General features: G+C 36.8%; 4 protein-coding genes across 7 annotated transcripts; 2 read left to right on the forward strand and 2 right to left on the reverse strand.

Annotated features, from left to right (window-relative positions):
* The first annotated feature begins 1,761 nt into the window (after window positions 1–1,761).
* Window positions 1,762–5,124, forward strand: LOC111794094 (transcription factor bHLH79). The gene is made up of 6 exons (XM_023676228.2): window positions 1,762–2,249; window positions 2,601–2,801; window positions 2,976–3,041; window positions 4,463–4,531; window positions 4,628–4,705; window positions 4,801–5,124. Exons 1-6 carry the CDS (start codon window positions 1,959–1,961, stop codon window positions 4,930–4,932), a joined length of 837 nt encoding a protein of 278 aa, XP_023531996.2. The 5' UTR covers window positions 1,762–1,958; the 3' UTR covers window positions 4,933–5,124.
* A 163-nt stretch (window positions 5,125–5,287) lies between these two features.
* Window positions 5,288–7,901, reverse strand: LOC111793991 (germin-like protein subfamily T member 2). Of its 2 annotated transcripts, XM_023676085.2 has the most exons (3): window positions 7,826–7,901; window positions 7,640–7,704; window positions 5,288–6,108 (listed from the first exon to the last, which is right to left on the reverse strand). In XM_023676085.2, exons 2-3 carry the CDS (start codon window positions 7,643–7,645, stop codon window positions 5,545–5,547), a joined length of 570 nt encoding a protein of 189 aa, XP_023531853.1. In that variant the 5' UTR covers window positions 7,646–7,704; window positions 7,826–7,901; the 3' UTR covers window positions 5,288–5,544. The 2 variants fall into 2 exon arrangements, with proteins under 2 accessions (XP_023531853.1, XP_023531852.2); XM_023676084.2 differs by lacking the exons at window positions 7,640–7,704; window positions 7,826–7,901 and having other exon boundaries at window positions 5,288–7,494.
* Window positions 7,624–11,080, reverse strand: LOC111793990 (5-formyltetrahydrofolate cyclo-ligase, mitochondrial). Of its 2 annotated transcripts, XR_015420569.1 has the most exons (9): window positions 10,573–11,080; window positions 10,303–10,443; window positions 9,745–9,900; window positions 8,781–8,822; window positions 8,635–8,680; window positions 8,322–8,392; window positions 8,085–8,211; window positions 7,826–7,994; window positions 7,624–7,704 (listed from the first exon to the last, which is right to left on the reverse strand). XR_015420569.1 is itself a non-coding variant. In XM_023676083.2 (8 exons), exons 1-8 carry the CDS (start codon window positions 11,027–11,029, stop codon window positions 7,982–7,984), a joined length of 1,053 nt encoding a protein of 350 aa, XP_023531851.1. In that variant the 5' UTR covers window positions 11,030–11,080; the 3' UTR covers window positions 7,624–7,981. The 2 variants fall into 2 exon arrangements, 1 of the variants encoding a protein (XP_023531851.1); XM_023676083.2 differs by having other exon boundaries at window positions 7,624–7,994.
* Window positions 11,081–11,839: 759 nt separating this feature from the next.
* Window positions 11,840–25,082, forward strand: LOC111793327 (transportin MOS14). Of its 2 annotated transcripts, XM_023675166.2 has the most exons (27): window positions 11,840–12,239; window positions 13,308–13,385; window positions 13,601–13,663; window positions 14,314–14,361; window positions 14,448–14,594; window positions 15,194–15,325; window positions 15,444–15,484; window positions 17,501–17,592; window positions 18,508–18,635; window positions 18,927–19,002; window positions 19,102–19,222; window positions 19,334–19,433; window positions 19,763–19,844; window positions 20,072–20,154; window positions 20,619–20,738; window positions 21,205–21,256; window positions 21,516–21,671; window positions 22,170–22,293; window positions 22,424–22,505; window positions 22,586–22,674; window positions 22,760–22,834; window positions 22,918–22,972; window positions 23,427–23,546; window positions 23,627–23,719; window positions 23,809–23,954; window positions 24,087–24,261; window positions 24,396–25,082. In XM_023675166.2, exons 1-27 carry the CDS (start codon window positions 12,117–12,119, stop codon window positions 24,672–24,674), a joined length of 2,880 nt encoding a protein of 959 aa, XP_023530934.2. In that variant the 5' UTR covers window positions 11,840–12,116; the 3' UTR covers window positions 24,675–25,082. The 2 variants fall into 2 exon arrangements, with proteins under 2 accessions (XP_023530934.2, XP_086979470.1); XM_087123344.1 differs by lacking the exons at window positions 11,840–12,239; window positions 13,308–13,385 and having other exon boundaries at window positions 14,428–14,594.
* The last annotated feature ends 400 nt before the right edge of the window (window positions 25,083–25,482 follow it).

Consider the following 25,482-nt stretch of genomic DNA (forward strand, 5'->3'; position numbering starts at 1 on the left):
ACAAGGATGTGCACATTATAGCTCAGCCCAAACAAAATGGATACCAACAAAGAAGACAGTGACCCTACTCAATGAGTTTTGACAGTGCCTATTCCCAGAGCTGGTCTCTACGGTACCCTCTTAACTATTCTCCCCTATCTTACTATGCCTCCTTAATCTGTGCAATTGGGCTGGGCCTGAGGCCGTACAGTTACTACTGAACTTCAGCCCAATTCCAATATCAAGGTGGGCCCAACTACGGTGGTTTTGGGCCTGGATGTTTCAACCCGGCCCAGATAACCTGGTTGGTGCTTGGAGTGAGAAGTAGCAGACAACTTAACTTAGGTTTGATGGAGAAAGATAACTAACCAATCAAAAGCTTGCATTTTTTGTTACATGAAATTGGAAGTTTCTAAATGGAAAACAAGTGCAAAACCAACTTTCTGACTTTGGTCTAAAATTTAAAGTACATTATTATTATCTTGGTCCATTTGGAATGATATCATCTTACCTTTATTTCACAACTTTTACCTAAAAATTAACTTAAAAGCTATGTTAGTGAATTTTGATAAAATTACAATGATGGTAAAAAAAAATTTGTGGAGATGAATCTAACACTGATTATCGTCTCCATTGGTACAAAAACTTTACGAAAGAAAGACTTAATTTGAAATAATAGAAAAACAAGAAATTGGGTTGACGTCCATTGGTGAGCCTTGGTAAGAGGATGAGGGCTGACCTTGTGGACGACCTCCCAAAAAGGTCAAGACCGAACTTGAAGAGGGCACATGTCACACGCAATCCTAGCTTACGTGATCTTAGTTTGGCTCGATCCATTCCTCTTTTGACTTAATTCGATAAGAAATTGACAAAAACTCCTAATTCATATGATAAAAGCAATAAGTCCTTCCTCATTCATAAAAAACTTAAGCATTAGAGCTAGTATGGCAAGTGCAAGCACTACACTGTTCGTGCGAATCTCTTTTGTTCTAAAGGTCACGTCTTCCCCTCTTCAAACAAAATTTTGGCAACAAACAGGTCTCATACTAGTATGTTTGATCAAAGAACGATGATTTGGATCGATTTATCTTTGTTATATTTATTAAACCTAGCAATCTAAATTTATAGGAAAATTTTACCGATAAAGTAGGAGGACGAGTTTTAAAACAGTAAAATATAAGGTTATAGAAAGAAAAAGAGAGGGAGTGGTCACCCTCAAGAGGAAAAGAGAGGGCAACGAAGCTGAAAAAGGGAAGTGGGGTAAGAAACCAAGTAAGGAAAGATGAAAAGACCCTTTATGAGTATGAATTACTTAGTGTGCCTCAATGCTCATTTTTGTGCCAACCAAGTTAGGCTTTGACAGTGCCCCTTCCCTCCTAACTTCGCACCCTCCAATTTCATTTCAGATATAGTTAGGCAATTTATCGATATTTCTCGACCTTGAAAGCTACCTCGACACGTTTATAAGGAGGACAAACGTCTTGTCCTTGCAACACTCATTCAAATAAGTCACATATTACAATTTCAATATTAACCTAAACTCGATCCAAGCTCAACCCAAAATCAAAGTTTGGCCCACCTGTCTCGACCTATCTTATTTATTAATTAGATTAAAGATAGATCACTATTTTGAAAATCGACTCTTGAAATGACTTCAACTCAACGGAATCTCATGCGTTATATTCTTTAATTTGTAAAAAAAAAAAAATAATAATAAATAAATAAAAAGTAATGAAAATATCAGAATTAACTAGCCAAACCTAAATATTGACGGCTCGGTCTTGATTGTTACCGGTGAGGCCAATGATGTGGGTGACCACAAACTGCTCCATAAATAAGCTCTCCGCCACCTACACTCCACTCAAAATTCGGTAACTCGGAATACATAGCCTAAAGCTCTTCGCTTCCTTTGTCTGGGGTTCCACATTGACATCGGATTTTCCCAATTTCCTGCCGGTGGGTTATTCGGGTCGCTGGAAATGGATCCTCCACTCGTCAATGAATCTTCCTTCTCCGCTGCCAATCCTTCTGCTTACAGCTTGGCCGCGATTTGGCCTTTCGGAGGGGAGCAGGGTGGGAGCACATTGGGACTTCGAATGGCTAATTTGGGTCAGATTCTTGGTGGCTTCCCAGAGAGCTCCACGAATCGCGATGGATCAATGGAGGAATCCACAGTGACGGAGCAGAGTGGCGGTGGGAGGAAGAGGAAGGATGTGAGCTCCGAGGATGAATCTTCCAGAATGGTTTCCACTAGTAGTGCGAATCAATTGGTTAGTGCTTTGATTTCTGTACTTCTTGGCTCCCAATCTGGCTACGTTGACTCAGTTTTGGTCTCCTTGGGGAAAAATGACATCACTCAAATTTGTACAGTGTATTTTCACCTTTGAAAGGTGAAACTCATTTCCTTTCCTATTTTGAAGGGGAGGAGGTTCCAAGGAATAGGAAACAACTCATAATCTTTATAAACCATTCCTATTGTTGCTCTGTGCAAAGATTATCAAGAAACTTGCCCAGTGATGCATGTAGATATCTAAATCTTGGACGGCTGACCATATATTTTGACTCTGGCTAACTACATTAAGACACTTTTTCGTGATTTCTGTACTTTCAATTTCCTACAGAATAAGTCAAAGGGTAAACGGATGAAAGTAGTGGAATCCAGGGATGAAAATGGTGATATAAAAGCTGAAGTGGAATCTAGCTCAGGAGATGGTAAGAAGGCGGCTGAGCAAAGCCCGAAACCTTCTGAACCACCAAAAGATTACATCCATGTGAGAGCGAGAAGGGGCCAAGCTACTGATAGCCATAGTTTAGCAGAAAGAGTAATGTACTTTTCTCAGTTATTGGGGATTTGAATATCTCAATCATTTATCAGACAGTTATTAGCAGTCTGACTAGCAGCTTCAAGTTTCTGGTGGATATTTGGAAAGCTTATCTATCCATTTTCCCTTTCGCCCAAATTTCTTCCTGTTTGTCTTACTATCCCGTTTGTGCAGGCAAGAAGAGAGAAGATCAGTGAGAGAATGAAAATGTTGCAGGACTTAGTTCCAGGTTGTAACAAGGTACGCTTTATCTCTTATATTGTCTGCAAGCAATGATTCGGCTGAAATTGTAAAAACAACCCTGTACTGTAAGAGTAGGTACAATTTGATTTTCAAACTTTTCACTTTGGTCAATTTTAAAGCCAAACGTATTACTGCAATGTAGTTATTGCTACTTTGACTGTTTAACACCTGGAAGATTATTGGTGTTGGTGGATGTTAGGTACCAAAAACACATAAAACACAAGAAACTAATATATAGAAACTACAATATAACAATAGCCTTTCGTGAGGGTTATCGCTCTCCCAAATCCCATTAAGTCTTCCACTAAAAAAAATGGTAACAGCCCAAACCCACCTCCAGTGGATATTGTCTTTTAAGCTTTTCCTTTCGAGCTTTCCCTCAAGGATTTTAAAACGCGTCTAGACCCTTATAAGGAATGCTTCGTTCCCCTCTCCGGATCTCACAATCCACCTCCCGTGGGGGCCAGCATCCTCGCTGGCACACCGCCCGGTAACTGGCTCTGCCATTTATAGCCCACCGCTAGCAGATACTGTCCTCTTTGGGCTCTTTCTTTCGGGTTTCCCCTCAAGGTTCTTGAAATGCGTCTACTAAGGAGAGGTTTCCACACCCTTCTAAGGAATGTTTCGTTCCCCTCTCTAACCGAGGTGGGATCTCACAAAAATCCACCCCTCTAAGGTCCCTAATACGCTTTATATAATCAATGCACCCCTAACTAATTGCCATTATATCCTTACTAATAACCTACTTATATTCCCAACATAACTCCTCTTAGTACTGTCACAGAGGAGCTTGTGTGAGAAGAGGACTTCTCTGTCTCTTCTCTTTTCAGGTTCTCTCTCAGTGTCCAGCTCTTAAACAGAAAAGGGTAAAAAATTGCTTAATTTAATAGATCTGAGATGTAGAAGACAGAGTGAAGGGATTGGTCAATTTTACTCCCAAACATGAACTATAGTTGCAACATGGCCCTTTCCATTATATCAACTAGCTTTCCTTCAAATACGTTACATCCTTGGTTCTTTCTATAACTGTGAAGTCCGAGAGAGAAACTCTGTAAGAAGAGAAGAAAACAGAGAGGTTGGGAGTTCAAGAGAAGGAAAGAAATGAGAACAACAGCATGAGATAAAGAAAGCCACCGAGATGAATAGATATGGAGAAAGGAAAACTTGGAGAGAGTTTTCAATTGGAGTGGTCTGTGAAGATCAAGAGAATAACACTAGAACAAAGCTCTAATCTATGAAGTTTCATTAATCTTACTCCATGAAAGAGGGCAAAGTTAATTAAGGTGGTGAAATTTTCTGTTTTCTTTCTAGTTCTTAGAGTTGGATATATGAATCTTGAGTTTGGTTGCAATCCTTTTGAAAATCAAGTTCAAATTATAACTTTTCATTTGTATTTCCCTTGCATATGCATGTATTAGGTCATTGGAAAAGCACTTGTCCTTGATGAGATAATAAATTATATCCAATCATTGCAACGTCAGGTCGAGGTACTTATTCTAATCGATTGGTTAAGCATGTTGTTTAAAAAAAAAAAAAAAAATCTGATTCAATCTGAACTTTGGATATTTTGCTCAAACTTGTAGTTCCTCTCCATGAAGCTTGAAACTGTGAATTCCAGGATGAACATAAGCCCTGGCATAGAGGTTTTTACCGCAAAAAATGTAAGTAATATTCAAAGACCACTGAAACTCTCTAACGAGGGGGAAAAAAAAGAAGGGAGATTCGCATATGCTAACTATCTCATCTGACATTTCAGATTGTTAATCAACCATATGATGCAGCAGCTGGAATATTATATGGTTCACAAACAGCAAGAGAATATAGCCAAGGTGCACAACCTGAATGGTTGCATATGCAGATCGGTGGAAGTTTTGAAAGAACATCTTAGAACTTAATAGGCATCTTCTTATAACCAAAGGTCAAAATTATTTTGGCTTCCTCATTTAGTTCACAGTAGGTCTATTATATATGTTTGATCATTTGGTATCAAATACTTGTATTCTCTGCAGAAACTGAACCTACTTCCAAATTTGTATCTTACTGAGTAGTAATTTGAACTCAACATTCTAAGCTTCCTTTACTGCGTTCTTCAAATTCAGAGTTCCTTTTTTCTGGGGGCATTACTTTACAGATTGTTTAAAAAATTAGGAAGTTCTGATTAACCATAACGCTATGATCAGAGTGGTTTTCGAGTGTATTTTCTTTTAATCAAACTACGAAGTTTGCTGCTTCCATGAATGGACTTGATGAATCTAAGGCTGTGTTCTTTCTGATTATTTGAAGTGTAATGATATGATACACATTGTTATATCACCTTCGACACTTTATGGGACAGAAGGAAGGGAAAGTATCAGTAACAAATGAACTACATAAATTATTATCACATGACTGCCTTCTAAGCAGTAAAGGTCATTCACTATATAGGAATGTGACTGAGATTACTAATGGCAAGGAAGAAAAGAACGCAACCAGTAGATAAGTGGGCAAATTGAGAATGAAACTAAGCAAACTTGGACTTTATGCTGTTGATAACATCATCATCGACTCGGAAGGTCTTGGTCAGAATTTGATTGGGAATTGGAGGATTTGAAGCGAATAAAGTTCGAGAGACGATCACTGCCCCGGGCAACTGACTGTTGAAAGCTGTGAGCAGAATTGCTTTGCTATGTCCAACATTATACTGGAAATGAATAAGTCCTCTGGGAATGACAAACATCTGCCCTACAGTCAAAACCTTGTAAAAGTACACATTACTTGTTGACACAAACCCAACAAGAACCTTCCCTTTAATAACGACAATGCTTTCGGTGGCACGAGGGTGCGAGTGAGGTGCATTTATTCCTCCAGGAGCAAGGTCGACACGGTTCATGGATATCCCAAGCGTATTGAGTCCTGGAAATGAAAGAACATTTCCTTGTGCAACAGCAAAACCGAAAGGATTGTCTGTGTTGCCCTCTTTGCTCAATCCATCAAAGAAGAAATCATCTGAAGTAACTTCTGCAACTGGCTTGCAAGGGAAGCCATTAAGAGATACAGTAGCATTTAAATCAGCAACACAGAAGTCCTGCAACGGATCAGGATCAGCTGACAAAGAGTGATAAGGAAGAAGCAACAATATAATGAAGCAACCAAGCATGTTCAAAGGTGAGCTTGTGAAAGCAATCATGGTGGCCAAGCAGTTTAGTCCCAGAAAGAGAATTAGCTCAAGCTTGCTAATGGAGATAGTTTAAGAGCGTTACAGAGACCTCTTAAATACTTTTCCTGGATTACCCGTCTCCTTCAACTCTTCTTTCTCAAGCAATATGTCAATGGAAAAATTATAATGATATGGACATAATCTGTTGGGGAGCCTTCCAAGCTGACCTTACAAATAATAAAAGCTTAAAACTAAGATTAACAGAGTCTTAATCCAGAAAAATCCATAGTGTTAGTTGGGTTTGGACAAGGATAAAGAAATAGGCGTTGGGATTTGATTCAGTCTCATATTCAGCATTGACCTGGTAACATCCTAACTTTTTTACTCCTCCTTGTCCAAGTTTTTCCCTAAAAAGGACACCAATTTTCTTCCCTAACCCTTTTTTTATTGCAACAGCCCAACCTCTCTTTAATGACAGAACATGGCCATTAGCTTGACATAAGCGATTACAAAGAAAGAGCTGATTTTAATAAGCAATATCACAGGAAGAATCCCCAGGAGCCAGGTCAACGTGATTAAATTTCACGAGTGTTACTATCAAGGTTCAAAGCCAATTGGTTCACGAGTTGGAAAAAATCAATAGTATGGGGTAAAGCTTTATAAAATAATCATGACAAACCTATAAACAATCACTCAAAGAACGTAATAATAGTTAACATTTGTTCACTAGACATATTTAATTATCTTCCTTTGAAAGATGCACAACAAATAATTATTGACCATGTAAGATGCGTGTGATTAAATCTCTCTTTAAAAATATAATAGAATTACAAGTCAAATTAATGAAATGATCAAGTGGTAAGAAATAGTCTTTCTGACTTAAAAAATGGTTAAGATTTAAAAATTGTTTTCTTCGAAAGTAAAACCTTACCAAACAAAAAATATTGTGAGTGTAAATCTCGAAAAGGAATTCAAAACAAACAAATACGCTTTTTAAATGAGTATTAAAATAACCATGTCTAACAAATAACCAAGTCTAAAGGTGAAAAGTTCTGAGTTCTAAAACAATGTATTCAGATTGTACCAGAGAATACGTTATAAAGATTAGGCTTCTACTCGTATTCGGTAGGTGGCTCAAGCTATAAAGGCCATGAAAGCTTACTGTGTAACATGAAATCAACGCATTCATACTCTGAACTAAGTAAATCTACTCACTAACTATCAAACATGGGCTCCTTTTTACTCTAGAATTACACAAATGATCCAAAACACCCCTCCTAAAAGTCCTTACACTCAAGTCAATATTCTAACTCTATTAACAACAGACAGGGAAATGGCTAAGAACTGACGGGCTGATAGTGAAGCGCAGTACTTACTTTAAGGCTAAAGTCAATATGAAGAAGTTCAAACAATAAAGGCATGTCTATTTCAAATGACCGAGTCTTAGGAGAAAGTGCACCTTCATTTCCTGATAACAAGCAACACCTTCTATTCCAGATGATGAAAGTGTTTGCAGAATGTCAACTGTTTGTTTGAAAACAACCAAAAAAGGGTTTCTTTTGTCAATAATATGCCATGGTTTTCTCGATGCTGCCTAAAGCATGCTTATACAAATAACAAAATTACATGTTATTCAGAGTAATACCGCATTTGGAAGCTACTCTTCCAATGGCTAATCATAACTTCCGCGTGATGGGCCTATCTGAAATAGTCGTACATATAATTTAACAGCTTTAACAATTCCAAGCTCCAGATTGTCAAAGATGGCATCATTAGAGGTTGATTCTCTTCGAGTCCAGTATCATACCTTCATCCTGCGAAGACATGACAAGTAGGAAGTAAGAAACCAGAGAAAAAATTGGAATGGCAAACGATTCTTAGATTTCTCAGATGAAAGAAATTACTTGTCCAATCCAGCTGGGCTGATGGGAATCACACCAGATGGTGTTACAAGAGCATCGACTAAGACATCATTTGGAGTGAGTGGTATAATTCCTTCATCCATTATCTGTACTGAATAGGACAGTGCAACTGCAAAATCATGCCAATTGAGTTAAGTGAAGATGCAGGGGAAACAGGGTGAGCTGAAAATGGAAACTAAAGGGAGGTTCTACAACAAAGTAGAAAGCTTACACACATACCAAGGAGGGGCTGCTTCCAATTCCGTGCCTTCGCAAGCTCTTGGTAGTTCTTTAGGAAGGTATCATAATAACTGTTTTCATAACAATTATAGGATAAGATTCATTTGCAATAGGATGTAGAAGATCATACAGATTGAATATGGGCAAAAATCTAAACAAGCAAAGAAAAAAATACATAGGGGAGTGATTTACTATCATAATTAGGGGGTTACGTATCTAGCTTTAACTTCACAAATCAGCTCCAAATGAGCTAAAAGTTCATTAATAACACCAGAAGAAAGAAACCTCAAAAAGGTTAAATGCAAATCCATACCCTCCCCCTCGGCCTAGTCGTCTTCCTGATTTATCAAATGCGAGTCCTGGCAACAATCATCATCGACATATTAAAAAGTGATATCATGTTGCCTTCTAACCTATAAATAAACTGTAAACAATAGAAAATAGATATGAATATCTCACCTGGTAAGAGGAGTAAATCGATGGGGTCTTTTGTCTGCATAACTGCAAAACATCAATATATCAGCGGTGATACATTCAAGATGCAGAGATGGATTATGTCAAATCATTTCTTTGTTGAGAACAAACAAAAAGAAGAAAAAGGAGATCATATGGACAACAATGATGTTTGATTAATATCAATTATCACCATATGTGTTCTGTTATAATATATGCCAAAGCAGACTAGTGGCTAAGTGGAGGGAAAACACCATAAAAATTTACATTTGCAACCGCTATTAGCATGTATATCAAAGATAAAATTAATGGTACCACTCAGTTGAAAGGTCGAGAATGATGTACGCCTTCCTTATTTGAGCAAACATGTATGTCAGACCAGTTATTTTCTCTCTTAAAACATACATGGTTTATTTGGTATCAGTAAAATAATGTATTCCATGAAAACTTAACAAGGCTGTAAAAGGAATTTAACAAAATAAGTTGAGGATTTTTGGTATAAAAAAACACTAAGAGAATAGAAAATCCAGGAAAGCACTAGTGGTAGGTTGCGGAAATGGAGACAAGTCTTTAGGGGATGCCGGTATATGGAGTCTTTCAAAATGCAAAACACCAAAAGTTCATTTCTGGCTTTCGTTGAAGAATTAATAGATCTATTGACCATCCAAGACAATGAGGAATGGCCTGCCTTTTTGCTGGTGATAAACAAAAAATATTTCGGTCCCCGATGGTAGAGGAACAATTGTCTAAAGTTATTTGCAAAGCCATCCTAGCATTAGTTAAGAATTTAAGTTTCTATTGGTTCAATTTTAAGAATTTATTCTATGAGTGCTATACATAATAAGTATATCATTATCCCAGTGCAATATATAGTAGATAATAGATTAACCATTGAAACCACAAGTACAATCATTGAACTGACTGATAATAGAAAATGAAAGAAGAGAGAAGGGGTGAAGTATCTAGTTACCATCTTCACGTTGATTTCCATCACCATCCACTGGAGCTGGTTCTAAGATATTCATTGAATTTGCAATAAGATCATCCATACGTGAAATATTGAACATCCGCATATGACTATTCTTGTCCTCCACACGCGGGACATAAATCTTCTTCGGATAACCATCTTTAGATAAAAAGAAACATGAAAACATTCACAAAGCTGCATAAAAGCATGCTAGCTACAAAAACATAACCTCCTATCATGAAACCAACATCAAGATCAAGAAATAACTCAATAATAGTTTAATATCACGAGTAACAACACTTCCATACTATGCTATGCATGCAGATCCACCATATCAAATACTCTGTTTTGAACCAGTTCATAGTATAACGATCAATTTCTCCTAATCTAATTGGTTAACTAGGTAACTAATTTTGTTTCTTTTATTTAACATAAAACTTCAAATATAAAAACTTCCATTGAGCTTTACTGGCTTTATTAAATGTTGCCAAACCGATCCATGAAACTTTAGATATCTCATAAGAATGGAGCAGTACGTGGGTAATGAGTTTAAGAACACACCTTTTGGTGGGTGTTGCAAAGTCTCTGATAACAGTCTCGACGTATCAACTTCTCTTAAGGCACTGCAACTCACATAAGCACATAATCTCTGACTAGATTTAAACCACGGGGCCTCCAAAACGATACTCTGAATTGCATTGTCTGAGTAACAAGTAGAAAGGGGCGATTCATCAACATCAGAAGACGACACACAATCAATTGTTCTATGAATCCGATTAATATTTTCAGAAGAGCGAAGTAAATCGTTGAAGATAAGCAAGCAATCAGTACCTTCATGGGATCTGAGGGAAGGGTCCATGGCTTTGAGTGCTTTTCGAACGCTGGATCGAAGAACCCGTTTCTTCTCAAATATGGGCTTCAATTGTTCTTCATTTCCCGATTTGATGCTCTCGTTACTCGCCATTTTCGGGGACCCAGATGAGCGACACGATAATGGAAGAAGTGTTTGTTGGAAAGGTGAAAGCGCGAGGCGATTAAACAACAAATTGGCCGCGCTTGGCAATACTTTATAGTTTCGGATCATTGGGGCTTCAGAAATTGCCCACCTTCTGGCTTTTGGGCTTCGACCCACGTCCACTCCGGCTGGACTTCGATGATTCATCAATCCAAACGCTGCCGAATTTTGACATCCATTCACAAGTAAATTTGTTGGTTTTCCTTGTAGGAGCCCAGATTTACTCATCAAAGCCAAAATTCTCCAACTCCGACCCTCCCAATCCCAAAACATTTAAACAACAACAATATGCTTCCAAAATTATAGAAAGAGTGTGTAAGGTTGAGATTATTATCCTTTTTATGTATGATTTAAAAGCTTGTAATAAACTATAATTCAGATTCTCTAAATAAAAGTTATATTCTCCTCATAAAGTTGGTAGTAAATATTTTTTTAATATTATTTATTTATTTATATTTTTTCATCTTGGGTAGATATCTTTTACGAAAATAACATCATCTATACGACTCCCAACAAACTTCCCTTATTCGTCGACATCGTTTGGGCCCAATTATAAAAATATTCATAATATAATCTCATCGTAGTTTTATTCATAAACTTTCAATTTCAATAATATTGTTAAATTATAAATAAAGAAATAAATAAACTCATATCACATTATTTTATTTAAAAATAAAAATATCATTTAACTTTCAAAATGTTCCGATAATACCTTCAAATATATATTTTTAATTTTGAAAATTTTAAAAATATTTAAGATATTATGAAACTTTTGAATCTTTTAGATTTTTTTTTTTTTTTTTTTTTTTTTTTTTTTTTTTTTTTTTTTAAGTTCACAAACTTTTAAAAGTTAAAAATTTAAACCTTAAAAAAGAAAAAAATAATAATTTTATTAATTTAGAAAAAGAAAAAGAAGATAAGATATTTTTTAAAAGATTTAAAACTTGGCAGTAAATAAATTCAAATGAGGTTGCAATATCAAACTCCAAGACGGTGGGTCCCGACGCACGAACTCATCCAGTCAGATGCCACGTGGCGGGGATCCTCTACGGAATTCGTCGTGTACGTAATGGTGGAGCCATTGACTAAAAGTCAAACAAAAGATTGGACGGCTGAGATTGTGCCTTCAACCCCGAGACTGATCGAACCGAAAGGGCCCTTTCCAGGTACCCAATCCCCATCCTCTCTCCTCAGTAGAGTTCCACAGCGGGCGCCAAAAAAAGAACACAAAAGTCTGTGTGTCAAAAAGAAGGAAGAAGAGAGAGCAAACGAAAACAAACACAAACAGAGACGAAGACGATTAACAGCCAAATTCCTCGAAGAGCTCGAGCTGCGATTTCGACTGGTTTCTGGGTCAAGCATGGAGCTTCAGAATACAGTAAAAGAAGCCCTAAACGCACTGTACCATCACCCCGACGATGCCTTCCGTATGCAGGCCGATCGATGGCTTCAAGACTTCCAGCGCACTCTCGATGCCTGGCAGGTATTGGTTTCTGTCACTTCCTCGCTTTTTGGGTATTAGATAGATTTCACTTGCTTGATTGGGAAAAGTGGTTGAGGGACTATGTGATTTGCAACTTTGATTATTGGTTTGGTGTTCTTTTGTCTGTATCTTGCTTAATTCTAATCAACAAGTGGAGTTTGGCGAGTTCTAGTTACCGAACAATGCTTCATATGCGTCAGGGAGTGAGTTCTGTTTATGAGATTCTTTACTCTTTTCTGCTAGACTCGATTCGGCCGTGGGAGAATGTTGGAAAATATAACACCATCAAACCTAAGAATGGGACTTTTCCCCCTCCCATTGTCATATGGTATATGATAGTTTCACATACAGATTTTGATCGATTTCTGAAAAGGGAATTATAAATCATTTAAAAAGAACGGATTTCACGCTTGGAGATGGGATGAAAAAAACTTTTCGAATGAATTCATTGAAATACTATTGGGGACACTATAATTTCAATTGCTGGAGCTCATGCAACAAGCACATGTTAAACAATTATAATTTCCAAGCATCCAATTCAAGTTATTGTCTCTGCCTACATTATCGAGGATAGAGGTAGGAAAGACTTCAGTTGCTGTTTGCTTTCAGTAAGCTTCAAAATTGTTGCGTGGACCAATTCCAGGAGTAAATTAGATTAGATTTGAACAGGTTCATAGTTGGGTAGGGTTTCAATTCAAGTGTAGATCCATTAACTTTGACTCGTAAAGGGTGCATTTTAGATTCACATTTGCTTTTAAAGACGTCGAAGAGATGTGCTTGTAAGCTGTAACAGTTGAAAGCAAAATGTTCTTCAATTTCAGCATTTTAATGGAATCATGTTTGACAGACATAGATATTCATTTATGTATCCTCAAATTTGATACGGTTAGATTCAATACAACATTCATCTGAATATTCTCTAATCGTCGTACTGGAGTTCTGGCCTGAATATATCCATAGCTTTTAAGTACTCTTCATTCTATGTGAGCATTTGCTGTCCTTTGCAGCAGCCTTGTGAATATTATTCATATATTTATTTAGAAAAGTTAAGGGTCTTTATTCTTTTAGGTTGCTGATAATTTGCTTCACGAACCCACCAGCAATTTGGAAACTTTGATCTTTTGCTCTCAAACACTTAGAAGCAAGGTATCTTTCTTTGATCTGTCGTTATTGAATATTTGTTATTTGAAGTTATGTATGAGTTCTTCAGTAATGAAGTAAAGTTCGTTGTTCATCATTATCCAAAAAAAAAAAAAAAAAAAAGAAGTAAAGTTGGTTTTAGCAAATAATGTTTGATTTTTTTCCCAGCATATAATGGTTGATTTTTTTCTGAGTTTTAGTCCACTATTTATCTATTCCAGGTACAGAGAGATTTTGAAGAACTTCCTTCAGAAGCTTTTCGGTCCTTGCGTGACTCATTGAATGTAAGAATGGCATTATAAATTTTAAGTAGCTAAGCTCTTAATCAACCCCACAGAATTTTTTTGTAAAAAACAATTTGCAAATATATAGTGCAATGCTGTAATATTTTTCAAGGTGTGGCTTTGCTTTCTGTTAGATATGAAATTTTTAGTTCTTGGCGAACATCTGATTATACATCTATTGGAATTACAGAGATTTATCATGGCACCAAATAATTTTTTGACTTCTAATTTCGTTCTCCATCTTATTACTGTTAAAATCTCCTTGTGGGAGATCTGGGCTGAGAAAAAGGAAGATTTCCCTGAATAAATAGGAAGTTATGGGAAATATATGACATTATTATTCGTGTAGTTTCCCCCTGGAGTGTTCTTATAATTCCTTGACGTGGATTTGGGAGGAAGTCACATCCTTTCACTTCTGTGATTTGCCAGTAAAATTCGTTTCTTAGAAATAAGTTAGCAATGTAACATTTTTGGCTTGGACCCTCATCGATACGAATAGTAAGAATTTTTTTTTTCCCTTTTGGTGTGGGCCTGCAGAAAGTAATAACCCTTTGCATTAAAGGTCAAATGAGATTTGAGTTTTCTTAGCTTTTTGTTTAGAACATGCAGTGTAACCTACTATATTTGTGATCTATTAATCTCATATGCAGAATTTGTTGAGAAAATTTCACAAGGGCCCACCTAAAGTCCGAACTCAGGTATTTTCTTCCTGAAAGTTAATATTATCAATTGATTTTCCCCTCTGATTGGAAGGATGGGTTCAGGTTAAATTTTTGTTTCATAGGTTAGCATAGCCGTGGCTGCATTAGCAGTACATGTTTCTGCTGATGATTGGGGAGAAGGTGGTATTGTCAATTGGCTCAGGAATGAGATGAACTCACATCCAGAGTATGTACCAGGATTTTTGGAGCTACTGACAGTTTTGCCTGAGGTATGAACTTGTGTTTATCTTTTCTTTATATTTGGAAGAAGTAATACTAAATCTTATCCTCAAAATGACGAACGTTGGAAACATTTCTTTTCTACATGAAAGTTAACTATATTTCACCCTGCTGGAAGAAAAGGCATTTTCAATTTTTTTGGCTTGAAATGGCCATGAAAGTATACAACTTCTGCTGGATTATTGCATATTTATATCATAGGGGCAAGTGATTACATGAATTGTGAAAGCTAACTGAATGAAATGCCTGATCCTTTGATTGTTCAAATTTTCTTTTAGATATCACGTATAAGTAGCATAAAGGCTATCAATTTTCATAGAGAGTATGGCGAATTAAATCCTTATTTTTATTGATTAGTGGTTTTAGATTATTTTATTGCTACCAAATGGTTTCATACGCTAGAATATTGTAAGAAAATTTGAGCTAATAGGGCATCAGCCGGAATATCTAATATCTTTCTCTGAAGATACATTAAAGTGTTTGAAGGGCTTTTAGGTGCTTTTATGTGTGTATATCATATTCCCCAAAATGGTCAGTTAGTTTTTGTTTCATGGCATGTTGCCGTGTTTCTTTGGCACCCCTGAATCAGGAAGTATACAATTACAAGATCGCAGCTCGCCCGGATAGACGCCGTCAATTTGAAAAGGAACTCACATCCCAAATGGAAGTTACCCTTAATATCTTGACTGCTTGTTTGAATATTAACGAGCTGAAGGAGCAGGTGGGAGTTTTTTAATCATAAGAATTGTGTCCTATATCTGAAGTTTGGACATTATGTCCTCCTACTCAAACAGAAGTTCCTCGATTTTTTATTTGCTTGGGTTTCATGGATGTTTCAGGTGCTCGAGGCATTTGCTTCTTGGCTTCGATTAAAGCATGGGTATGCCTGTTCTTCATGTCACTGTTTCTACACAATATATTAGATAGCACAAAAGATAGTTAGGAATGAAGTTCACTTTTTTAAATGTGTATATGGTGCTGATGTACACGTGGGCATGTGTATTTGAAGTATGACGTGGGTATATTTTAGATCAGTTTCTAGTGTCATAAAGAAGAGTGAAGGCAAACCAGAAAGTCTTGACGCTTTGATTCTGGGGTTACACATGGAATTGGGTTAGGAATCTCATTTCTTGCTCAAATATCAGTTACAGAGTTGTATCAAGTTTTTGTAAAAAATAATTTGCATATCAACAGAATAATCTTTAATAACCTAGTTGTATTTTGAAACAAAATGACCTAAGTTAACTGGGAGCAAGTTACTAAACCCATTGAATGTAGTGGTGTGGTTTTGTAACGTAGCTAAAAGAAACAAGGCCTCATTTCTCAAGTGGTTATGGAGATTCCCATTAGAAGGAAATTCTTTGTGGCATCAAGTACAGAGATCTCATATTAAATCACCTATTGGTTGTTTCTCTAAAATTAAATATAAAGCAGCACTATAGGCCGCTGGAAAAAGGTTGAGGCTTAGTGATTTTGTGCAAAAAAAAAAAAAAAAAAAAAAAAAAGAAAAGAAAAACAGTGACACCCGATTCTCCCTCAAATACTCAAAATCTTTTTGATCTTGTAGCTCTAAAGACGATTGGGTTGAAATTTCTGGGATATTAACAACCTTTGGTTCGTTGACACCTTCTGAGGAACTTCTCTGATTAGAATTGCAAAACTGTTTGTCATAAATTTATCGAAGGGTGTTCATCTCATGACCACTAGAGGAGAAGATTTCGTCTCCATGATTGCTCAGATATATTTTTTCCCCTGCAAATCCGTTTTTCTTCTGTTTAGTGTGGCTCATAGTCTACCACAGGATCTTTTTAGAGCTATTGGGAGATGCTGCTACCTGAAGAAAATCAACGTTTTTTCTGGACGATCAGTAGCGAAGGGGACTTAACACTTATGCAAAAGTTCAAGAGAGACGTCTTAATTGCCATCTACAACCAGACAATTATATTTGTGCAATTCTTGTGGCAAGAGTGCTGTCCATTTATTTATGGAGTGCTCTTTCAATTCTCTGGATGGGAATGTTTCCAATTATTCAAGATTGACATAGTTCTACCTTGCTTGGTTTAACTAAGCATACCATCTCTCTTTATTGCCCTATTCTTGTTATGAAATCCTCAATTCACTGGACTGATGTAGTCGAAGCAATTTATCTGGATTGAGAGGAGTTGAAGTACCATGCATAGTCCTTAGCTATTTCATGGAAAACTTGGAAGGAGCGAGGATGTGGGGAATGTTTTTATCATGAGAAGTGTTTAGTTTCCGTGGTTTTCTTGTAGTGATAGTGAAGAGTTTCTATAATGTTCCTTTTATATATTACGGCAATAAAACTTAAGAGGTGTCTTAGAATCTTCGTAGCTTCATGAGCTGGAGATGGTCATCCAAAAGTCCACCCAGTTCCTCATCTTTTTTAATATAATTTTCTCTATTGTGAACATTTCTTTTTCCTGCATGATGGAATATGTCCAGGACATATTCAAGGTATGTTGATATGTTGTCCTAGATGCATTGGATTCTAACATCTAAACTTGAGAGAAGCACCTGCGCTTTGTAGCATGCCATTGGGTTTCCAGCATATGGTGCTTGCCCCTTGCTATTAACTTTGACCTCAAAGGAATATAAGACATTTTGAAGACTTCGATGGGAGTTAGCTTATCTCTAAGCTCTATTTTAGTTTATTGCTTCAACTTGGAGCTTATTAAGTTCTTTTGTTATTATTTTGATCTTATGATGAGTGTCCTCTTCTAAAATTTGTTTCGTTTCCTATCAGAAAATTAAAATTAAAAGCTTCTGGTTGCGATTATTTTCATTCAGATTTCAGAATCTGCTTCTGTTGTGGTAGTCATGTATGGAATTCAAGCATTACAATTTAATGGCTTAGTTGAACTGCTTCTGGTTTCAGGATTCCAGGATCTATACTTGCTTCACATCCTTTAGTACTCACAGCTTTAGCAAGTTTAAATTCCGAGCTTCTCTCAGAGTCATCTGTAAACGGTATAGCTTTAGATAGTGCCCTGTGTTTCTCATTGCTCATTGTTGTAAACTTAATTGACATTGCAACATCTGAAATCTGTTTTTCTGTTTCCTGAACTGATTTTGTTGTACAAATCAAGCAGTTTAGTAAAATATTTTTGGTCCCGTCCCCCTTCCCCCTCATTTATAGATTGAGATACGTGTGTCTACCTTATAAACGAAAAATAAATAGTAAGCCTGGTGTAGTAGGAATGCTATCATTCCTTAATTTACTGGGTGTATGCTTTTTTCGGTTTGGAGAATGTAGTTGATACCGTGTAGACTATGAACAGCTACCATGAAAAGGTGTTGGGGGGTGGGGAACTAAAGCAAATTTCTATGGCTACAAACGAGTGGTATTACAAGATTATTGAGCTACATTGTCACATTTGCGGATGTGATTTAAAGCTACTGCCCGTCTGCTCGTTTTAGTTAATTCATATATCCCTTACCTTTATATAGCAGTTGAGATGTACTGGAATTTTTTAATGTTCAATTGATTTTTGTTTTCTTTCTTTATGTCATCCTTTTATATCTTGTTTGATTCAATGAGTAACGTCCATATCAAAAGATAATTTTGTTTTACATTCATGTGTGTCTTGGCCAGCGATGCTGAAGAAAACTTTGTTCTTTGTTTGTTTTCTGTCCATAAGAAGTGTGCGTCTTCTTTGTTCTTGGCCGGCTATGTAATGTTTCCCTTGTGTTGGCTAGTGTTGTTATGATATTTTATATATGTCTATATAATTGATTTAGACTCTTTGTATGTGTTCTACGTGTTTGTTCATTTGGAGTCCCATTCCCCCAGGTTACTAGTGAGCATTTGATGTGTATTCTCAATAACTTCTCGTTGGTTCTTTGGGAAGTTATTATAATTTTTTTTCTTTTTTCTTTGTGCAGTTATTTCTGAATTGATACACTATTCAGCAGCTGGAAGCTCAAGTGGTCTCCCAGCACACATGCCCTTAATTCAAGTAATTGTCCCTCAAGTAATGAGTTTGAAGGCACAACTAAGAGATTCTTCAAAGGTATTGCTATCACAGATTTCTCCATCTTTCGGTTCTATATCTTTGGTTTAAGAGAGTGCCATGTTTTCTTGTTGAAAGGCTAAGCCGCTAAGGACAGCTATGGTGTTGAGACCAATGATTTTTATCATTAGCTTTGTTTGTTTGTGCACGTTGCTTTTGTGATTGTTTTTTTACTTTGTGGGAGCAGGGTGTTACATACATATGTGCAAATTAATTACCTAACCATGATATAGCTACTGGTTGCTGAGGTTTATTCATTCACCTTCTTCCTATTTTAATTTCTGCACTCAGGATGAAGAAGATGTGAAGGCTATTGCTCGGCTATTTGCTGACATGGGCGATTCATATGTTGAATTGATCGCTACTGGTAATAAATTTTATTACCTATTTGAGGGTTCATTGTTCTGAAACATTCACAATATTATTTTCCTAATTTTCTTTTATTATTTGTTGATCTACTTTCTAGGTTCTGATGAATCGATGTTAATAGTGCATGCCCTACTAGAAGTTACTTCCCACCCTGAATATGATATTGCCTCCATGACCTTTAACTTTTGGCATAGCCTTCAGTTGAACTTGACCAAAAGGTTATTTATTCTGGGCCCTACAACATCAACTATGGGTTTTTTAGACAACAAACATTTCAACCATATTTTGTTTGGGAGTTAATTTTACTTACGGTAATTTTAATATCCCAGGGATTCATATATTTCTTTTGGCAACGACGCTTCCATTGAAGCTGAGAGGAAAAGGAGGTTACAAATATTTTGTCCAGTCTATGAGTCACTTGTATCCTTGGTAAGTTTTCCACTTTCCAGAATTTTAACCCAAATTCAGAACTTCTACGTGAAAAGTTGTTAGTCTTAGTACTCCTTTCGATTCAATATTATTCCCTTCATTGTAGTGTACTATAAGACCACCATATGCTCATAAACGATTGTTATTACTCAGGTATTTTTCCACCAAAAATTGCTGCTTGAACCTCATCTTTTCCTGACGTTATTTGTTGGTAGCTAGAAAACTAGTATTTATAGCTGTATATGCTTGTTGGATTTATTCTGTGGGAATGACATATATCTGCGTACATAAATTTTGATCTTGATTCTCCAGCAAAATTATGTTCGCAGGTTAGTTTCAGAGTTCAATACCCTAATGACTATCAAGACCTTTCTTATGAGGACCTCAAGGAATTCAAGCAGACTAGATATGGTAGTAACATCGCTTAGTTCGTTGAATATGTTCAATCAAATATTACTAGTTTTTTTGAGAGATAATTTCTGTTATTAAGGTGCCGTTCTTTTAGTAGATGTACTTCGCAGTTGTATCAGGAAATCTTTCTTTATTATGTCTAGTGGCTTAGTTTTCCATTGTTCATTTTCCATGTATAATTCCGTAAACTGGTGACTAAACAAAATGAAATATTTGTATATATCCAGCTGTTGCAGATGTCTTAATTGATGCAGCATTGGTTTTAGGAGGTGATATGACTCTGAAAATTCTTTACGTGAGGCTTGTGGAGGTGTGTTTCTTGCAATCAATTATTCTGCGTTTTAATAAATTACTCATAAAGCATGTAAAAGTTGTGTATGACTTGTATTTTTAGCCTTGGCTACCTTTTGTAGTTATATTCGTAGGTGTCTCAACTGAAAATGAGTTGTAAGAAGAAATAATTTGCAAACCACCAACCAGCCGACAGGGATTATTTCAAGTGATGGTGGCCACCAGCCTAGAATTTAATATCTTACAAGTTTCTTTGGCAATCAAATGTAGTAGTAGAGTTAGATACTTGTCTTGTGGGAGTAGTTGAGGTGCACCTAAGCTTGTCAAACACTCGCATATAAAGAAGAAAAAAGAAGAAGAATAAAAAAAAATAGAATTGGCCTATTAAGTAAATAACCATACATCAATTAATTTTGTTTCTACTGCCTGTCAAAGTGGATCGAGTTCTGCATTTGGTTGATGCATTTTCAAATATTATCATAGGCTGTTACAAGCTGTGGAAACAGTGAACCAAGTGAATGGCGTCCAGCAGAGGCTTCTTTGTTTTGCATCCGTGCTATATCAAATTATGTTTCAGTTGGTGAAGCAGAAATAATGCCCCAGGTCAAATATCTTCCTATTTTGTTCCGCCTCTACAATGATTGACAATTTTATTACCATACATTGTTTACCCTCTTCTATTACATAGTTCTGCATACATTTTGTTCTACGAAGGAAAAGTTCTCAAACATCTGTTGTTTGTCCTCCAATTAGTCAAGCAAGGCCACAGTACTCTTTCGCCCCCCCCCCCCCCCCCCCCCCCTCCTCCTCCTCTTTTTAGAGAAATTAACTTAAATTAAAGAAATGAAAAGGAATGCTCATTCTTGGGTCTATATAATGGTGGACTGTATCAGAAGTACTCCAACATCTTTGGAGAATGTGGTCTCAAGTTCTTGCCAGAGAAATGTTCATTGTTAAAATCTCATTTTTCCTATGTTCTGCATCTGCCCATTCTCTTGTAATTTATTATTTTTGCTCGTTTATGTCTCTAATTCTTGAATCACACTTGGCTTTTCCATACATCTCTCAGGTCGTGGGCTTACTTCCAAAGCTTCCTCAGCAAGCACAACTACTTCAGACAGGTAACAGGATGCAACATGTTGCTTAGTGTGGTGTATTAAATGCTATTATTGTATTCTTGTTTCCATTGAATGGGTCAATTTGGTAGATGATCACCCTCCCACCCACTGTTCTTGACTTGCTTTTCATTATCAGGTCCTACTAACCACTTATATCAACGTCTTTGCAATTTCCCAGTAGATGTCTTTTTGTATGTGTATACTTAGTATTTCTAACTTCGTTTATCAAGATACATATTTATGCCTGATCGTACTTTTTCAGTGTGCTACACTGTTGGAGCATACTCGAAGTGGCTTGATGCATCATCAAGTGGGCAATCGATACTACCTTCAGTAATTGATATCCTCATGAGTGGAATGAGCACATCTGAGGATTCTGCAGCTGCTGCAGCTCTGGCATTTAGACATATTTGTGCTGGTACAAAATTTCTTTTCAAAATTGCTTTCCATTTAGTTCTGTATTTTTCTCGATCAGGAAAGTTAAAATTTTTGGTTTCAAGTGTGAACTACACCAGTAATTCTAGTAAAACTAGCATTTTTAATGGTGGCATGCCAATAAATTTCATAATTTAGACTACTTTACTTTCTTTCAGCAATCTGCACATTTAATTAAAAAAAAATTATTTTTGAAATTGCATTTTTGCAAGCGTCAGCATGCTGTGGTTTTAGAAATACTATTCTATGTGGTTGCCACACCCATATCCTTAGATACATGGGTGAGAGAATGAATGATGCCTTTTTACCATGCTGCTAATGGTTATGGGGGTGACAACCACTCCCATTGATTTCTTGTTTGTTTAGCTTTGAGGAGTACTTCAAGTAGCATAGCCCCAAATAGAAAATAGATCCCGAATCGTTACTATCTCAAGCTTTATTATCACTATTCCACTTTATTAATTCATTATCTTGCAAGTAGATTGCCGAAGAAAGCTTTGTGGATTTTTAGATGGTCTCTTCCACATATATAATATGACAGTCAACGGCGAAGGTAGTTTGAAGGTGACTGCTGAGGACTCACTGCACCTCGTGGAAGCATTAAGGTACATATCTTAATAATGTCTTGAAGACGGTTGGTTGAACAGGATTTTATATTTGGACAAAGGTTGACTGCTTCGTTCTTTTCTTTTTCTTTTTCTTTTTCTTCTTCTTTTTTTTCTTTTCTCTTTGCAGCATGGTTATCACTGAACTTGTGCCCGATCAAGCAAAGAGAGCTCTGGAGGCATTGTTCTTGCCTGTTGTCGCTCCTCTGCAGGTCGGTTTTTTTTCTTTCCCTTTCAAACAATTAGTTCATCTTTCTGACAAATTATAACAAATTTCAGTATTAATATTCAGGAAATTGTCAATCAAGGCCTAGAAGTATTGAATAAGAAGCCTTCTAATGATTTGACAGTCCATATTGACCGGTTTGCATATATATTCAGGTGTGATAAATGTCCAACCTTTGTATCTTCGTTTCTTCCTAATTCTCTTAATATATTCTAAATCTATTAATGGAATCAACTTTAGATATGTAAATCACCCCGAAGCTGTTGCAGATGCAATAGAGAGGCTTTGGCCAATTTTTAAAGCCATCTTCGATACGTAAGTTTTTTTAATTGAGTTAACTACATATTACGTTCTATTCTAAACTTCCTAACTGGTTATATTTAATGATTTGATTCTAGCCGTGCTTGGGACATGCGGACAATGGAATCTCTTTGCCGAGCGTGTAAATATGCTGTAGGTTTGCCGATCTTCTTTTTGGTGGCTCATTAATAAAAGTATTCGTGGTTTGAAAACTCACCTGGAAAAAATTGAAACTAAAAAGGAGTGACTTGGTCTGACTTGAATTGTATTGGCTTGATTTGGACTGCATTCACTATGGTTCAGATAATATTTGTCATAACTAAGGGTGTCTCGGCAGTGACTCAAGATGTTGCATATTGCATCATACTTTCAGTTGGATGATCGATAATGAAGAATAGCTGTAATATAGCTATCCCTAAGGAATACTAAAATATATCAACTTATGTAAACTCAGTTAGCGACTTTGATTCATGTCTAGATTGTAATTGTATATCAATGTCTTATTTTGAGGCACTTATTGAGTGGAAATAGTTATGTTAGTAGTGTTATGTTTCATGAAAAGAAACAATTTGTTCGGTTGAATATATTACCAGTTTACTTTCTGTAGGTGAGAACCTCCGGTAGATATATGGGAGTCACAATTGGAGCGATGTTGGAAGAAATTCAAGGTCTATATAAACAGCACCATCAGCCTTGCTTTCTTTATCTATCTAGTGAAGTTATAAAGGTTTGGGCCATATATCTCACCTTGCTTTTGAATTTCGATTTGTGTAAAGTTCATAGTTAAGCTGCCAATTTCCCTTGCAGATTTTTGGATCTGACCCATCTTGCGCAAGCTATCTCCAAAATTTGATCGAAGCATTATTCATGCACACGACACGTCTTCTCACAAATATTCAGGTAGGCTGCAGGTAGCTTATAGATGTAATCTTTCTCAACTTTGGTGCTATTTGAATTGCTAATTGGTTGTTCCTGCTTTTGTTTGAAAGGAATTTACTGCTAGGCCTGATATTGCTGATGACTGCTTTCTCTTGGCTTCGCGATGTATACGCTATTGCCCCCAATTATTTATTCCATCTTCAGTGTTCACAGCTTTAATAGATTGTTCAATGGTGGGAATCACAGTACAGCACAGGTATATACTCATCTCCCAGCTCTTGTTCTCGTGAAGGTTTTCATTCTCGGGTCACTCAGGAAATCTGATCATGTTCATCACATTTCTATAGTTGCGATTGATACTGATCGACCCTTTTATTTTTCTCCGCAGGGAAGCCTCAAATTCAATATTGACTTTCTTGGCTGATGTATTTGATCTTGCAAATTTAAGCGAAAGAGAGTATATATCTAGAAGGGATGCAATAGTTATACCTCGAGGTTGCGTTATCCTTCGAATTTTGATTGCAGCCTTGACGGGGGCATTGCCAAGTTCTCGATTAGAGCCGGTATTTCTTGTTTTCATGTGAATAATTGCATGAGCATTTTAAATTGACAATGCTACCTGTATTAGTCACAGTTTACTCTGCCCTTCTCCATTGTCTGTTAAGAATCACTTGATGATCCCATCCCTCTTTCCCAGGTGACTTACACACTACTATCGTTAACTCGAGCTTATAGAACGCAAGCATTGGAGTGGGCGAAGGAAAGCGTCTCTTTGATTCCATCAACGGCTGTTACTGAAAAAGAGCGGTCAAGATTTTTAAAAGCGTTATCAGATGCAGCATCAGGGTGCGACCTAAATACACTTGCTGTACCAATAGAAGAGCTCTCAGACGTATGTCGACGAAATAGAAACGTTCAGGAGATAGTTCAAGGAGCTTTGAGGCCTCTTGAACTGAATCTGTTGCCTGTATCATAGAGAGGGGGAAAGTGGGGGGAGGGGTGTTACAAAGAGGAAGGCCATTTTGCAACGGCCTGGGCTTGCCTCTGCCATATAGTGTTGCGTTGAGGTGCAATGCCGGTTGGTTCTATTCTTTTCTTCATCTTCATCCTTTTTTCTTTTTACCCTTCTTTTTCATTTGGTGTATCCATTTCCTTTCCAGTCTCCAAATTTTAAGGAGAATGTTCATTTTTTATATCTTCTTTAATGAGAGGTGGTTGTAATGAGAAAAAAAACTGGTGGTGGTCACATGTTTTTATTCCTTCTTTTTTCTTTTTTTTTCTATGTTGTCTCTTGGGATGTCATTTTTTTTTGGGGGTTTAAATGGCTTTGACGACGACACAGTTGTAATTTATTACAGTGAATGAAAATGAAACTTTGTTTCTATATGGTCCTTTCCTCCTCTCTCCATTGTATATTGCTTTTTGTCCCAAATTTTTGTCTGCTTTTGAGCCTCCCTTTCTCCATCTTCTCCTTTATTTCGTCGACTTGGAATTTTCTGTGTTGTTGATCCAGCCGCACCTTTCAGTACGGCTACTTTCTTATGACTTCACTCCTGTCACTAGTACTGTCTTTCTCCTTGCGGTTAAGGTAATGACTTCGAGCATGACCAGCTCCCATAGTGTGACGAGCAGTGTGTACAAGGTCCTATAAAGAATTCCGACTGATCGATGATTATTAGTGAGTCTGACTTCATGCAGGTGAGTTGTAGCCTATAGCTACTTTCTTATGACTTCACTCTAGTCACTAGTCCTGTCTTCCTCCTTGCGGTTAAGGTAATGACTTC

This window comes from Cucurbita pepo, chromosome 4, assembly GCF_057944985.1.
Source record: "Cucurbita pepo subsp. pepo isolate OVF chromosome 4, ASM5794498v1, whole genome shotgun sequence".
Classification (NCBI taxonomy): Eukaryota; Viridiplantae; Streptophyta; class Magnoliopsida; order Cucurbitales; family Cucurbitaceae; genus Cucurbita; species Cucurbita pepo.

Coding starts and splice junctions, on each gene's coding strand:
- LOC111794094 (XM_023676228.2), top strand. CDS start 1,959: ATGGATCCTCCACTCGTCAATGAATCTTCCTTCTCCGCTGCCAATCCT. Junction 3,042..4,462: donor TAGTTCCAGGTTGTAACAAG/GTACGCTTTATC, acceptor TGCATGTATTAG/GTCATTGGAAAAGCACTTGT. Junction 4,532..4,627: donor CATTGCAACGTCAGGTCGAG/GTACTTATTCTA, acceptor TCAAACTTGTAG/TTCCTCTCCATGAAGCTTGA.
- LOC111793991 (XM_023676084.2), bottom strand. CDS start 6,210: ATGATTGCTTTCACAAGCTCACCTTTGAACATGCTTGGTTGCTTCATT.
- LOC111793990 (XM_023676083.2), bottom strand. CDS start 11,029: ATGTTTTGGGATTGGGAGGGTCGGAGTTGGAGAATTTTGGCTTTGATG. Junction 10,444..10,572: donor TTCCCTCAGATCCCATGAAG/GTACTGATTGCT, acceptor CTTGTTACTCAG/ACAATGCAATTCAGAGTATC. Junction 8,393..8,634: donor CGACTAGGCCGAGGGGGAGG/GTATGGATTTGC, acceptor TTATGAAAACAG/TTATTATGATACCTTCCTAA.
- LOC111793327 (XM_023675166.2), top strand. CDS start 12,117: ATGGAGCTTCAGAATACAGTAAAAGAAGCCCTAAACGCACTGTACCAT. Junction 13,664..14,313: donor CCTTGCGTGACTCATTGAAT/GTAAGAATGGCA, acceptor TCTCATATGCAG/AATTTGTTGAGAAAATTTCA. Junction 17,593..18,507: donor CTCAGAGTCATCTGTAAACG/GTATAGCTTTAG, acceptor TTCTTTGTGCAG/TTATTTCTGAATTGATACAC.